We start from the raw sequence: 15,847 nt of genomic DNA on the forward strand, positions 1-15,847 counted from the left end.
TTGGAAATTAAGTTGAGAAGACAAGCCCCCTAAACCAAAAGTCCACATCTTCCCCCAATCAACTCCTTCCCAAAGACTTCCATCAGAATAACACCTAAATAAAAAAGATAATGCACTTCCAGATACCAAATATAGAAAATAAAGCAAAACTCAACCCCGAGCAGATTTAACCAGGCTACCCAGCCTAGACTGGCACAGCCATACTATGTGAGACGCACCATGGCCTGCTGCCCTGCCATGATATAGTAAAACAGAACATGTGGAAAAGGAATTATTTTAACACCTAGTGAGCATGAGGTCTAAGAGAAAATAAGCCAAAAAAAAAAAGAAGAGAAATATGACCAGTCACAGAGAAAATATAAAATAAAGTGTCATGCTCCAGATCGCAATTTCAAGGAATACAGTCACTGGAAAAAGAGCATTCATGGCTTTATCAAAAAAGGAAAAACAACCACAGCCAAAACTCGGCCAGAAACAAATGTAAAACCAGAGTGCTTGACAGCAGAGTGCCCACGATAACAAGCATAGTAAGGAGGATCCAGCACCAAACGAAGAGTCAAAACAAGGACAAGCAAAAAGTTGAGCTTCCAACAAGCTTGGGTAAAAAAAAAAAAAAAAAAAGGTCTACAAGTGAATCAATCCTGGTCCTATGAGGCTTCAGCTTTTCTGCCATGAGACCCGCAACGGACATAAGCCCAAAGAAATCTTCAAAGTCAAATGGGCGCATTGTTGCTGGCCCGCCATTTTTGCAGCCAAACTTCCACATCTTTAACTTTTTAACCTTATCAAAAATGACAACTTTACCTTGGGCCTTAATACACAGTTGAGCTGGGTAAAGCATTGCATATCGAAGATTGCAGTTTTGCAGTTCTTAACAGCCCCAAAAGCCTGTCGATATTTCTGCAAGTCAACAGAAAAATCAGTAAAATCATAACCCGATTGCCTTGAAAGGTAGTCTTGCATCGCTCGAGCAGCATTAAGGATTAGTTTATCTTGGTAATGATGCTATTTAATGATTACCACTCTGGGTGACCACCCTGTGATGGCATGGGCACAAGTGCTCTATATTTTAAGACGCCCCTTATCACACAGTAAGTTCAGTGTATTTGGGAGTCATTTCAAAATAATTGCTCAGTATCAAAACAGTCTGCTCTCTCCAGGAGCCCCAGAATGCGAATTTTTCATCTCCACAATCTATTCTCGAGATTGTTGAGCTTTTCGTATATTGCCAGCAACACTGCGTTCTAATTTTTCAATTCTGGCAATAACAGACGTGGACACACTATGGAGATCCGCAACTTTGCTTTCCGTGTCCTCCACGCAAAGTGTATTGTCTTGCACAGTCTGCACAAGGTTAGCAACTTTTTTCAATTAAAATGCCCAGTCTCTTATCTAACTTTTGTAATATTTTTTCCGCAAACTTTTCCACTAATTGGTGCAGGTAAGCCTCATTCTCGCCAGCCGGGCAATCGCCAACATCGACAACCGCCTCCTCCTCATAGGACGAATCATCAGCCAGCACTATCTTTTCCACCCAAGCAGATTTACTCATAGCTTGTTTTTCTGTTTTTTTTTTTATCGTGGTCAGCCCACTTGGAGGACAAAGATAGACAGCCAGAGACCTTAGTCTGACATATCAACAAATTAGCATAGTACGAGGCTCAAAAATAAGGATGTTGTGCAGGAGCTGAGCCAGCCAGCAGCAACTCAGGCTAGCTAGAGCATAACCGGAAGTCATCAGGCCACTTTTTGAAGCAAAAGCTGTACATTGCACAGATGTTTGCCTTCTCTTCAATAAAGCAATATACTGAGATCAAAGGCACCTTGGTTCTCTGCCAAGGAACAGACTATTTCCAAAAATCAGAGTGCCACACCCATGAGATAGCACCCTGGTTGACAGATTCTGAGAATACAGATCAGCAATTCTCAACCAGTGTGTCACAACACACCACTGTGTCATGAAGCACAAGCTGGTATGTTGCTGCCACTGCTTCAGAATACAAAGGTTCCTAGTCTCCTGCTGATTCAGCTAATTTTCCCTCCCCCTCCTCTGCTCCAGGAGAATGTAAAGATCTCCTTCTCCGCCCAGGCTATCAGCATTTTCAAGCCTGGGCAGAATGTAGTAGCAGAGCCGATTGCAGCAGGAAGCAGCCCTCTAGAAAGAACGTGTAGGGTGGGGGGGCCGTACAGGCGGAATATAATTTCCTTATTGGCACTGCCTGGAAGAGGAAGTGAGGTTAACCCACGCAGGAACAAGAGAAGGAGTAGTGCTGAGCCAAATTTGAAGAGGCACAGTGTCAACCCCTGTGTCCCCAGAAATAGAATGAGTTCCCTCAGCCAAAGGGGCTGAAGGCAGACAGGCCGAAGTTTCAAGCTGCTGCTGTTGTTACTTGTGCTTCAAGGAGAGAGTGACAGTAGAAGAATAAAGGTTGGTGGCCCCATGGGGGATAGAGCATGCAGCTTACACAAAAATTTATTTCTATTTAGAGAGAATACTCTTATCTTTCCCGTGTCATTCTTAAAAATAAACGTAATAAGCTTTTTTTTTTTTTTTTTAAGTTTAGCTGTGGATTGTTGTGAGTATGGTCCATCAGGTGTGTCACAATTGGAAAAAGGTTGAGACCCACCTGTATAGATGGCTCGGTACCATGGAGATATTCCTCGCCATGAAAGACTATGGCACCTGTGCCATCTCCTGCTTCAGAATCTAGGATGGTTCTTTGGCAGAGGCCTGCACAGATGGCCTCTTTTGAGGGGATATCCCTTGCATTACTAAGGTATTCTTCTTTTCACTTTGTCTAACACCACATTCAACCTCCAACCTATGATGGGTATGGAAGCTGGTGCCATATGAAAGTATTGTTTTAATTCTTAATGTTTCACATACATGGGGAATAAGAAACCCATCTCTGTGATGAATGTTCTCTATAGATGGCAGAACAAATCAGCTACACAAGTGGGTGGTATCCTCCATGGTACTGGGATGGAGCACTCTCTTACAAGCTCAGAAGTAACACTTTCAAAGCTTCTGAGAATGCTTGGCACTTCCTGCATTGCCACCACCATTGCATTGCTACCACCACACAAGACTCCCCAGTTTTTTCCACAAGCTAAATGACAACTAAAACTGGAATGGGGGTGGGATTGTGTGGCTGATTTGTTCTGCTGCTCTTGAACACCCATTACAGGCAAGCAAGTTCACGTTCTCTGTGGATAAGTAGAGAGTCATACAATTGGAGACTCCCAAGCGTAGGATGTATACAAGACAAAAAAAAAAGTATCTAGACAGTTGGTAATCAATCCATTATAGGATGGCATGTTAGTTGAAGCTGTCATTTGAATAGGTTGCATAGAGCTGCTTGCTCGAAGTTATTATCTTATGTGAATCTTCTTCCCAGCAGTAAAGTTTAATAAAAGTGTAAACAGAGGACCATGTAGCTGTTTTGTATATATCCTGCAATGACACAGCAGTGGAAGTCTACTGAAGCTGTAGCTGCCCCTATTTGGCAAGCTTTTACCTTTTGCAGAAGAGGTATTCCTGCCATGTAGCAGAAAGATAAACATTGGGACAACCAACTGAGTAAAGACTGTTTCTTGATCATGACATCTTGACATGACTGATTATAGGACACAATTGTTTTGATTTCCTGAATGGTATAGTCCTATCCAAATAAAAAAAGCTTTCCTGCAATCTAGGTAATGTAAACTTTGTTCGACTTGAGAAAAGTGAGGTTTGAAGGAAAAAAAACTTGGTAGAACTATGGACTTACTCAAATGAAATTGAGAGATTACCTTTGGCAAGAATTTTGGATGAGTTCTTAACAGTACTTTAACATCATAAGAAGTTGCCATACTGGGTCAGACCGAGGGTCCATCAAGCCCAACATCCTGTTTCCAACAGTGGCCAATCCAGGTTACAATCACCTGGCAAGTAACATTAAATAGATCCCATGCTACTAATGCCAGTAATAGTAGTTGCTATTCCCTAAGTCAACTTTGTTTAATAGCAGTTTAAGGACTTCTCCTCCAGGAACTTATCCAAACCTTTTTTAAACCCAGCTATATTAACTGCACTAACCACACCCTCTAGCAATGAATTCCAGGGCTTAATTGTGAGTTGAGTGAAAAATAATTCTCTGATTTGTTTTAACTGTGCTACTTGCTAACTTCATGGAGTGCCCCCTAGACTTTCTATTATCTGAAAGAGTAAATAATCAATTTGCATTTACCCATTCTAGTCTTCTCATGATTTTATAGACCTATCATATCCCCCTCAGCAACGTCGGATCCAAGCTAAACAGCCCTAACCTCTTTAGCCTTTCTTCATAGGGGAGTTGCTCCATTCCTTTTATCATTTTGGTCAACTTTTTCTGTACCATCTCTAGTTGAACTATATCTTTTTTGAGATACGCAACTGGAATTGCACACAGAACTCAAGATGCGCTCTCAACATGGAGTGATATAGAGGCATTATTACATCTTCCGTTGTACACTATTCTCTTAATTCCTAACATTGTTTCTTTTTTTGACCAGCGCAACACATTGAGCAGATGATTTCAATATATTATCCACTATGACGCCTAGATCTTTTTCCTGGGTGGTAACTTCTAATATAGAGCCTAACATCATGTAATTACAACATGGGTTATTTTTCCCTATATGCATCACCTTGCACTTGTCCACATTAAATTTCATCTGCCATTTGGACACCCAATCTTATAATCTCACAAGGTCCTCCTTCAATTTATCACAATCTGTATGTGATTTAACTACTTGGAATAATTTTGTCTCATTTGCAAATCTGATCACCTCACTCATCTTATTCCTTTACAGATCATTTATAAATATACTGAAAAGCACCAGTCCTAATAAAGATCCCTGAGGCACTCCACTGTTTACCTTTTTCCATTGAGAAAATTGACCATTTAATTCTACTCTTTCCTGTCTTTTAAGCAGTTTCCAATCCATGAAAGTAGGCCTGTCTTCTTAGTTATAAAAGAATGGGCCATTTGAATAATTTATGATAACTGCGCATCCTTTGTCTCCTTAATAAATTCTTAAGATGACCAGTCTACGTTTGTTTGATAAACATTTCTAGTTCTAACCGTACTTTTTTCTGGGACCAATCCATGAAAGGACAGTCTATCCCATTACTTTAGTTTTCTCAGAAGGCTCTCATAAAGGACTTTGTCAAACCCTTTCTGAAAATCCACATACATATCTATTGTTTCACCTTTATCCACGTCTATTAACCCCATCAAAAAAAATGTAGCAGATTTGTGAGGCAAGTGTTCCCTTGGGAAAATCCATGCTGGCTATGTTCCATTAAACCATGTATTTCTATGTGTTCTGTGATTTTGTTCTTTTAGCATAGTTTCTACTATTTTTCCTGGCACTGTTGTCAGGCTCACCAGTCTATAGTTTCCCATTTTTCTAAAATTTGGGTACTTGCCAGGTACTTGTGACTTGGATTGGCCACTGTTGGAAACAGGATACTGGGCTTGATGGACCCTTGATCTAACCCAGAATGGCTTATCTTATGATCACCCCTCGAGCCCTTTTAAATTAAATATCGGGGTTACATTGGCTACCCACCAGTTTTCAGGTACAATGGTTGATTTTAATGATAGGTTATTAATTTTTACTAACAGATCTGAAATTTCATTTTTTAGTTCTTTCAGAACCCTGGGGTGTATACAATCTGGTCCAAGTGATTTCCTACTCTTTAGTTTGTCAATATGGCCTACTACATCTTCCAGGTTCACAGTGATTTGATTCAGTCCATCTGAATCACCCTCCTTGAGAAAACCATCTCTGGAACCAATATCTCCTTAACATCCTCCTCAGTAAAATAATTGATTTAGTCTTTCTGCAATGGCCTTATCTTCCCTAAGAGCTCCTTTAACACCTTGATCATCTAAAGGTCCTACAGACTCCCTCGCACATTTCTTGCTTTGGATATATTTAAAAAAAGGTTTTTAAATAAGGGTTTGCATCTATGGCCAACTTCATTTCAAATTATCTCTTAGCCTGTCTTATCAATGTTTTACATTTAATTTGGCAATGCTTATGATTTTTTTTTTTTATTTTCTTCAAATGGATTCTTCTTCCAATTTTTGAAGGACTTTTTTTTTGGCTAAAATAATCTCTTTCAACTCATCTTTTAACCATGCCGGTAACAGTCTGGCCTTCCTTAATGTGTGGAATACATCTGGACTGCATTTCTAAGATTGTTTAAAAATACCATGTCCATGCCTGTTGTACCCTCAACCTTTGCAGCTGCACCTTTCAGTTTTTTTCTATTTTTCTCATTTTATCAAAGTTTCCCTTTTGAAAGTTTAGTATCAGAGCTGTAGATTTACATATTGTCCCCTTCCAGTCATCAGCTCAAATTTGATATGATTATTATTGCCAAGTGGTCCTACCACCGGTTAACTTTCTCACCAAATCCTGCATTTTATTAAGAACTACATCTAAAATAGCGCTCTCGCTCATCAGTTTCTGAACCAACTGTTCCATGAAGCAGTTATTTATTCCATCCAGGGACTTTACTTCTCTACATGTCCTGATATTTACCCAGTCAATATTGGGATAACTGAAATCTCCCTTTACTACTACACTGTCGAATTGGTTAGCTTTCCTGATTGCTCTTCGCATTTTATCATCCTGGTCAGGTGGACGGCAGTATATCATCACTATACTCTTACCCAATACATGGGATTTTTACCCATAAATATTCTACTGTGCATTTAGTCACTTGTATGATCTTTATCCTTTTGAATCCTATGCCCCCAGTACATAAAGCACCCCCTCCCAACCAAGTTGATCCTCCTTATCCTTCTATTTGTATAATGGTATAGCACTCTCCCATTGTTATCCTCCTTCCACCAGGTCTCAGATGCCAATTATGTCTATCATTCAAAGCTATACACTGACTCTCCCATCTTACTTCATAGACTTCTGGCATTGGCATGCAGACATTTCAAAGTGTGTTTTTTGTTTGTATTAGTTTTGCTGTTTTGACAGAGGGAATGGTTAGTAGAGCTTTATTGGCTGATCTGAGATTTCTCTGGGCGAACTGCAATCGCAGTGCGGTGTTTAGCCAGTCAGCATTTTCGTCATTGATTAGTTTATGAAGTGTGCATAGCATTTTAAATTGCCAGTGTAATTCGGCAAGTGTTTGAGTGATATGATCCCTTCTGCTTTTACCAGTAAGTATTCTGGCAGCCGAGTTCTGTAGTATTTGTAATGGTCTGAGTGTGGTATATGGTAATCCTAGGAAAAGTGTGTTACAATAGTCCATGCTAGCGAAAATTAGTGCTTGTAGAACTGTTCGAAAGTGTGCTTGAGTTAAAAAGGGTTTTAGTCTCCTAAGGATCATTAATTTGGCGTAGCCTTCTCTAACATTTAGTGATATGTGTTGCTTAAGGCTGAGTTCAGTGTTGATTATTACTCCTAGGTTACGAGCTCTCATTTAATTCCACTGTCTTGTCATTTTTAAGTTTGATTGGATTCTGAATTATTTCAATGTTTTTTCATTAAAGGTGTATAAATTCTGTTTTTTCAATATTAATTACTAGTTCCATTTGGTTTAGTAGTTGTCTTATATCTAGGTACAGCATTGCCAAGTTTAATGTCTTTTCAATTGTTTCTTCTACCGGTAGAATTAGCTGAATGTCGTCAGCATATATGTAATGTATGATACCTAGTCCCGCCAGTAGGTGGCAAAGGGGCAGCATGTAAATGTTAGAGTCACCGAAAGTGCTGAACCCTGGGGGACCCCTGTCTTTAGTTTGATTTTGTCTGATATTGTGTTTATCTGTATAAGTCAATCATATATTTTTAGGCTGAAAAATCAAGATTTACTCGTCACCCGTGGATAAGTCAAGGGTGAAACCTTGGGGGATTATGAAATAGTGAAATATTACTAAGAAACAGATAACTTAAAAACTGCTTTTATTTTTTAAAAGCAGAATAAAGTGTCTCAAAGTGCCTCCCCCCCATGGTTGTCCCCGCTGTTTGAATTCTTCAGTTTTATTCAAATCCTTCCCAGTCCGATTCTTCATTATCAGAATGTCCGAATAAATCGTGGAACTGTTCTTTGGTGATGCCATCATCATAAATGTCTTCACTGTCTATCTGTTGAATCTTCCAATGCTGATTTGTCTTTGTCTTCATAGATGGAGTCATCCTCTGATCCATCCATAGCATTGCTTATGCCACACCTCAGGAATGATTTTTTGACCATTTCTGGTGAAGTGGCTCCCAGGCATCCTTTACCCATTTTGCTACTAAATCAATGTTTGGTTTCATCATGTTTCCTCTTTTCGTAAACTTTACTTGACCAGAAGACATCTATTGTTGCCACAAATGCCCCAACTGGTCCTTGAAAGCTTGAGACAGACATCTAACGGCTGGAGCATCAATGCCAGACCTTCTGGAATCACTGCTAATGTAATCGCCATTTTCTTTGCATAGTCCTTCACATCCTCTGTTATATGTGCCCATATATTGCACAGCCACCATTTAGCTCCCTCCTCATCCATGCAGCCTTTAGGATCAACCCGATCAGTTACACCTGCTGGAAGTTTTAGATTCTTCGGCATTGTTTTCCTCTTGAATATTACCAATGAACGCAGTTTTGTGCCATCTGCCAGGTAAGACAGGACCACCGCGAAATGGGCCTTTTTATGACCAGCTGTTTTAACAAGTATGGTCTTCTCACCAATGCCAGCTACAGTGCGATTGCCAGGCATATCAAATGCCAGTTTTTCATCCATATTACCAATGTTATTCATATTGAAATGATTTAATCTCTGCCGAATAATGAATTTATGGAATGAACAGATATTGTCATCAAGCTCTTTAGGCAGATTGTGAAATCTTTGTGTGCTGATAAAGGCACAATCCATATCTGTTCATGAACTGCGAACAACCAAACAATGCTATGAATTCTATCAGACCTTCAAATTCACTGAATAATTTTTCTTCTTTTGCCATTTGAATGGGACGAATCCTAATGCTCGAGGAGGTCAGAATGTAGCCATTCTGTCTGCATTCCATTATCCATTCATTCAAATCCTTTTCTATTCCCTCAAAAGGCACAATTTTGAAATGTAAGGATTTCTTTGACTTGAGAAAAAAATGAAAAGCTACTAGAAATGCCAATCTCTGACGAGTTGTCACCAATATTAAATTCTCGTGCAGCTACACAATTATTGGTCTACTTTGCACGTTCTATAACCTTCAGGTTCAGTGATGCGGTGTAAGATATTCTCTTTTTCTTCTTAGCACTCGGTTTCCTGAGAGTAAGATGTCATTCTAATGGCTGCCCTCCCTGTATTAATCCTTCCCTCCCTCCCCTATATGGCTGCCCTCCTTGTTTTAATACTTCCCTTCCTCCCCCCCCATGGCTGCCCTCCCTGAATTAATCATTCCCTTCCTCCCTCCCACCATGGTTGCCCTCCCTGTTTTAATCATTCCCTTCCTCACTCCGGTTAAAATGTTGTAAAAAAACTCAGCCCCAACCCATGGTAGGAGCTGTCCACTGCTCCTACCATGTGACAAGGGCGGTCAATGGTACCGGTAGCCCCTGTCGCATGGTAAAGGCAAAAGGCTGTTGGAGCCATTTTGATTACTGGCGGCCCTGGAGCGGGAGATTGCTCCCGGGCTCCCCGCTGGACCTCCAGGGACTTTGGGTTGGAGCTGGGTTTTTTTTTTTTTTACAACATTTTAACAAGAGTGAGGAAGGGAATGATTAAAACAGGGAGGGCAGTCATGGTGGGAGGGAGGAAGGGAATGATTAATTCAGGGAGGGCAGGATTAATACAGGGAAGGCAGCCATTAGAATGACATCTTACCCTCAGGAAACCGAGTGCTAAGAAGAAAAAGAGAATATCTTACTACTGGTGCCATTGGCCAGCCCCTGTCACATGGTAGGGGCTGTACACTGCTCCTACCATGTGACAAGGGACGGCCAATGGCACCGGTAGCCACTGTCACATAAGGGCAAAGGGCCGCTGGAGCCATTTTAATTACTGGCAGCCTAGAAGTGGGAGATCGCTCCTGGACCCCCCACTGGACCACCAGGAAAAGGCAGCTGACGGCCCGGGAGATTGCTCCTAGGCCCCCTGCTGGACCACCAGGCACTTTGGGTGAGTCCTGAGGGGAGGTCGAGGAATACCAGTGCCATTGGTATAGTACATGTGTATAAGTTGAGCCAGAATTTTTGTGCCAATTTTTTGGCATAAATTTCTCGACATACGGTAGTTTGTGGTTTTGGTGAGAGGCGAAATGGTCTGTGTGTGGAATTCCCCTGTTAAAAAAAAAACAGAGCTTAGTGTGCTCTGTGATGGAGAGCCAATTTTTGAGATTGAAGGTAATTCAATGCATCCACTATTACATTATTTTCCTGGGTAGATAAATTGTAGACAGCTGAAAATTTCTTAGTATGATCCAAGTCCATATTTGGAGGGCTTCCTAGGATAGTGATGCAAAGCCTATTTCTCCCTGCTTATTTATATAAATGTTGCTGCTTGATCGTCTGTATCTAAACTACCAAGTGCATCAGCCACAATTCAAATACCATCAGCACCCTGAATATAGCTCTCAACTGTAACAGGCTGCTGTAGAAAGATGTTTCCCACTTTATCCAGATGGGCTTCCCAACCTTGAGTGGAAACACCCATTCTTAAAATTTTCGCACTTGAAGATGAAAAGGGAGGCTGCATTAAAGCTTTGATGTCTAGGTCCACCACTGCAATGAGCATTTTAGAGAACCTGTGACCTGATTTCTGTGTGACATTCAACTTAAGTATTGATTCCACGAAACTTGAGATGCCACTGTACTTATGTGCAAACTGAATCTTGCTGTTAGTCACTATCTCTTCATTATCACGTGACTTATGGATACCATCATTATCCTTTGGTCCGGAAGCAATGCCTCCCCTAATTCTGTTCAGAAAAACTCCCATGAGCTACAACTGATGAGATGCTATGAACTGGGACTTCCTGAAATTCACTATGAACCCCATGGACTGTAAAATTCTTTGGACATACAAGACGTCTTTGGCTGGACTGATTGCAGGAGGTACTTGATATAAGCCAAGTGTTTAAGTGTGGAAAGAGCAATATATTGTTCATCCTCATTTAAGCCGCTACTACCTAACACTTTGTGAGAGTTCTTGGAGCTATTGCTAGACCATCTGGACAGAAGTAAATACATTTTGTGTTGCCTATGGATAGAAATGCACATAGAGACATCCTTGAGATCCAGTTTGGTCAACCAATCTCTTTCCTGTAGATAAGGAAAAATGCTCATCGTGAATTTTTCTCTTTAGATATGAATTTAAGTTCCTGAGATCTAGAACTCTGCCAGGTTTGATTACTCTTGCAAGAAGCAGGGATGTTATCTTCTGTTTGAGAATATGCAATTGATCTACCAATGGACGATGAGGCTTTGGGAGCAACATTAGAAAATTTAGATAATAGCCATTACATATTTTTAAAACCCATTTGTTAGTAGTCATTTTGGATAACTTCAGTAAAAATACTGAAGTCTTTCCTCTACAGGAAGATCACAGAAATGCTTTAGAAGACTGGCCACATGGTAGTCAAAAACTAGGGCTCGGTTTTTGCTGTAAATTGCCGAGTGTCTTTGTTGAATTTTATCCCTAGTTCTAGAACTAGGCTGCAGCGGTTGCAGTTTTGCTTGTTGAACTATGATGCCTGTAGTAAGATATTGTTGGTATCTCCCTCTGTGGAGGATGCGTTTGTTGCCTACACATAAGCTGGTGAAAACATCTGAGGCAGCTGACAATCAAAGGTTTGTAAGACACTGCAATATTCTTTGAGGGCATTTACTTTTCATGATTTCCCCAGAATGTCTGACACATGGAGCATCTGGCAGGTTTTGTACGTCTTCTCTCAGTCCTGTAGCTTTCAAATCAAGTTAGCTTTCTAACTCCTATAGATGTAACTCCTATAGATGATCTAAAGGCTATGTCAAAAATTAAACTGACTCTTCTGCCTCCTGCAGCAATGTTGAAAGCCATGTTCCTTGCTCATGACAGTGATCTTTGAAAGCTTCCCTTAGTTTTTGCAATATATTTAACATTAATTGTATCATCTGCAACTGATGTGCTACAATTTTGGCTTTAAGAATGGATGTCTGAAAAAATCTCTGTAGCATCAATAAGTTTATATTTTTTCACTGGTGGTACATTGCCAAATGTTTTCTCTGTCCATTTCATAGCTGATTGCACTGTGGAAACATGTGGCAGTTATTTATTTAGCAATTACAATACACAAGTAGTAAACCCACCCCAAATTTTTTTCTAAGTTTTTTTTTTAAACTTTTACAAAGAATAATTTTTCCTTTAGCATTAATGTTCACAAGGGCCCCTTGTTGGGAACAGAATATGAAATTTTGTTGGGATAGTGAATACTGGATGATTTTTTTTTTTTTTTTAAGGAAAAGTTAATTAAATTGGATATACTAAAATAAAACCTGGAGAAACGGAAAGAGAAATATAGCACCTACTATAATCCCAAGATCTGCAATAATGCACACAAACTAATCCGCACAGTTACACCTGCATTATGGATCACACTCAAACAATAACAACCCAACTTATGAAATGGTAATACTACAAATATTTTGGTTTTCCATTCCAGTTTGTCTCCATATTTATAATTTGTGGTCTTTCTGTACTTGATGAAGGTCAGTTCTGGGTGTGTGACAAAGGTGAGGTATTTTACTAGCATGTAGGCAATTTGTATCAATCTTATTTGTTGTGTTTTCTCAATATGACATGTATTAGTGGTAAATTACTGTCTTTTCATAAGGAGGGCTATTGTGCCTGCTAGTAAAGGGAGTTTGTTTTGCTTTTACTGAGATGTCATCAGAACCAGAATATCTATTTTTGTATGGTGAGTTGTACGGGCAATACCCTAGTTCTGCTCTGTACCCAGTGTTGGGGGTCAAGGGGGTTCCTGAGGATGCAGAATGTATATTTACATTTAGCCCAGTGTCGGTCACATGTTCAGTGTGTCACGCATGTGAGAACTATCTGTCAGGTGTGTCCCAGCCGAAAAAAGGTTGAGAACCACTGACTTGAAGAATAGAGATCCTTCACATGAGGGCTAATACATACACCTAAGTATTTAAGAGAGTGAGCAGCCCACAAAAAGGAAATTGCTGTTTAAGAGCATTTACTTCAGCTGAGCCTCCAGATGCTCCAAAATGCGGCAGCCAGAAAACTGACTAACTCCAGGAGAAGAGACCACATCACTCCCATTCTCAAAAACTTACACTGGCTGTCAATACATTTCAGGATTATTCATAAGTCCATCACCATTATCTATAAAGCCATCCATCATCATGCTCCTCTTAACCTACAAATCCCGCTTAGACAAATTACCTCCTCCAGACCCATTAGAGACGCTTACAGAGGATCACTACTTGTACCACAAACCAAATCCACACATTATCGAGCATAGAGACAGGGCTTTCTCTACAGCGGGACCTTTGATATGGAACTCCATTCCCCCTGATCTGAGACAAGAACCATGCCTTCTAACATTTAGAAAAAGGCTCTTTGTTTAAACAAGCCTTTCCAGACCCTAACTGATTCTTAGCATCAACCATAGAAAGACACTTCAGCATACTGTAAATAATTATACCTCTGTCTGTTAAGTTACTATAGCTTTGTTTCCTCTTCCCCCAGTTGAACAGCCTTGTTTTTATTGTAACTGCATTGACTCTCTTCACTTGTTCAAGGTTCAAAGTTATCACTCTCCCTGTTATTTTGTAAACCAGCATGATGTGATTGTATCATGAATGCCGGTATAGAAAAACTCTAAATAAATAAATAAATCATTTTGGTTGCCTCTCTCTGTACCTTCTCCATCACAACTATATCTTTTTAGAGATGCGGCGACCAGAATTGTACACAGTATTCAAGGTGCGGTCTCACCATGGAGCAATATAGAGGCATGACATTTTCCGTTTTATTAACCATTCCCTTCCTAATAATTCCTAACATTCTGTTTGCTTTTTTGACTGTTGCAGCACACGGAGCCGACGGTTTCAAAGTACCTAACACTGTGTAACTACAGCAAGGGTTATTTTTCCCTATATGCAACCCCTTGCACTTATCCACATTAAATTTCATCTGCCATTTGGATGCACAATCTTCCAGTCTTGCAAGGTCCTCCTGTAATTTATCACAGTCTGCTTGTGATTTAACTACTCTGAATAATTTTGTATCATCCGCAAATTTGATAACCCCACTCGTCGTATTCCTTTCCAGATCATTTATATATATATATATTGAAAAGCACTGGTCCAAGTACAGATTCCTGAGACACTCCACTGTTTACCCTTTTCCACTGAGAAAATTGACCATTTAATCCTACTCTGTTTCCTGTCTTTTAACCAGTTTGTAATCCACGAAAGGACATTGCCTCCTATCCCATGACTTTTTAGTTTTCTTAGAAGCCTCTCATGAGGGACTTTGTCAAATGCCTTCTGAAAATCCAACATCTACCAGTTCACCTTTATCCACATGTTTATTAACCCCTTCAAAAAAATGAAGCAGATTTGTTAGGCAAGACTTCCCTTGGGTAAATCCATGTTGACTATGTTCCATTAAACCATGTCTTTCTATATGCTCTACGATTTTGATCTTGAGAATAGTTTCCACTATTTTTTTCTGGCAATGAATTCAGGCTCACTGGTCTATAGTTACCCGGATCGCCCCTGGAGCCTTTTTTAAATATTGGGGTTACATTGGCCACCTTCCAATCTTAAGGTACAGTGGATGATTTTAATGATAAGTTACAAATTTTAACTAATAGATCAGAAATTTCATTTTTGAGTTCCTTCAGTACCCTACGATGCAAACCATCCGGTCCAGGTGATTTGCTACTTTTTAGTTTGTCAATCTGGCCTACTACATCTTCCAGGTTCACAGTGATTTCGTTCAGTTCATCTAACTCATCACCCCTGAAAAACATTTCCGGAACTGGTATCTCCCCAACATCCTCATTAGTAAACACGGAAGCAAAGAATTCATTTAGTCTTTCTGCAATGACCTTATCTTCCCTATGAGCCCCTTTAACCCCTCGGTCATCTAATGGTCCAACCGACTCCCTCACAGGTTTCTTGCTTCGGATATATTTAAAAAAGTTTTTATTATGAGTTTTTGCCTCTATGGCCAACTTCATTTCAAATTTTCTCTTCGCCTGTCTTATCAATGTTTTACACTTAACTTGACAATGCTTATGTTTTATCCTATTTTCTTCAGATGGATCCTTCTAATTTTTGAAGGATTTTTTTTGGCTAAAATAGCCTCTTTCACCTCACCTTTTAACCATGACTGTAATCGTTTTGCCTTCCTTCCACTTTTCTTAATATGTAGAATACATATGGACTGCGCATCTAGGATTGTATTTTTAAACAATGTCCAAGCCCGTTGAACACTTAACTTTTACAGCTGCACCTTTCAGTTTTTTCTAACTATTTTCCTCATTTTATCAAAGTTTCCCTTTTGAAAGTTTAGTGTTAGAGCTGCAGATTTACTTATTGTCCCCCTTCCAGTTATTAGTTTAAATTTGATCATGTTATGATCACTGTTGCCAAATGGCCCCACCACTCTCAGTGCTGCCACTGGAAAATGGTGATTCCTTTCCGTATAATTGCTGTGTTGTGATAGGATTCCTTTATATATCATTAATGCCACTCCATTAATGATTATATAAAGGAAAAGGTTTTGTAAAATTAAAAAAAATTGTTTGGGTTGTTTACCACTTGTGTACTGTAATTGGTATTTGTAGTGGTGTAGTT

At 39.8% G+C, this 15,847-nt stretch overlaps 1 protein-coding gene across 5 annotated transcripts in view; it reads right to left on the minus strand.

The window, feature by feature from the left end:
* Window positions 1–15,847, minus strand: part of DAZL (deleted in azoospermia like) — a 533,025-nt gene that overhangs the window by 27,286 nt on the left and 489,892 nt on the right. For 3 of the 5 annotated variants that reach the window (XM_029589246.1, XM_029589249.1, XM_029589245.1), the window contains one exon: window positions 805–900. The exons of the other annotated variants lie outside the window; for them this stretch is intronic. In XM_029589246.1, coding sequence (XP_029445106.1) covers window positions 805–900 — 96 coding nt within the window. The remainder of the gene's footprint in view (window positions 1–804; window positions 901–15,847) is intronic. 5 annotated transcript variants of the gene reach the window in all.

The sequence above is a fragment of the Rhinatrema bivittatum genome, chromosome 2 (genome assembly GCF_901001135.1).
Source record: "Rhinatrema bivittatum chromosome 2, aRhiBiv1.1, whole genome shotgun sequence".
Lineage (NCBI taxonomy): Eukaryota > Metazoa > Chordata > Amphibia > Gymnophiona > Rhinatrematidae > Rhinatrema > Rhinatrema bivittatum.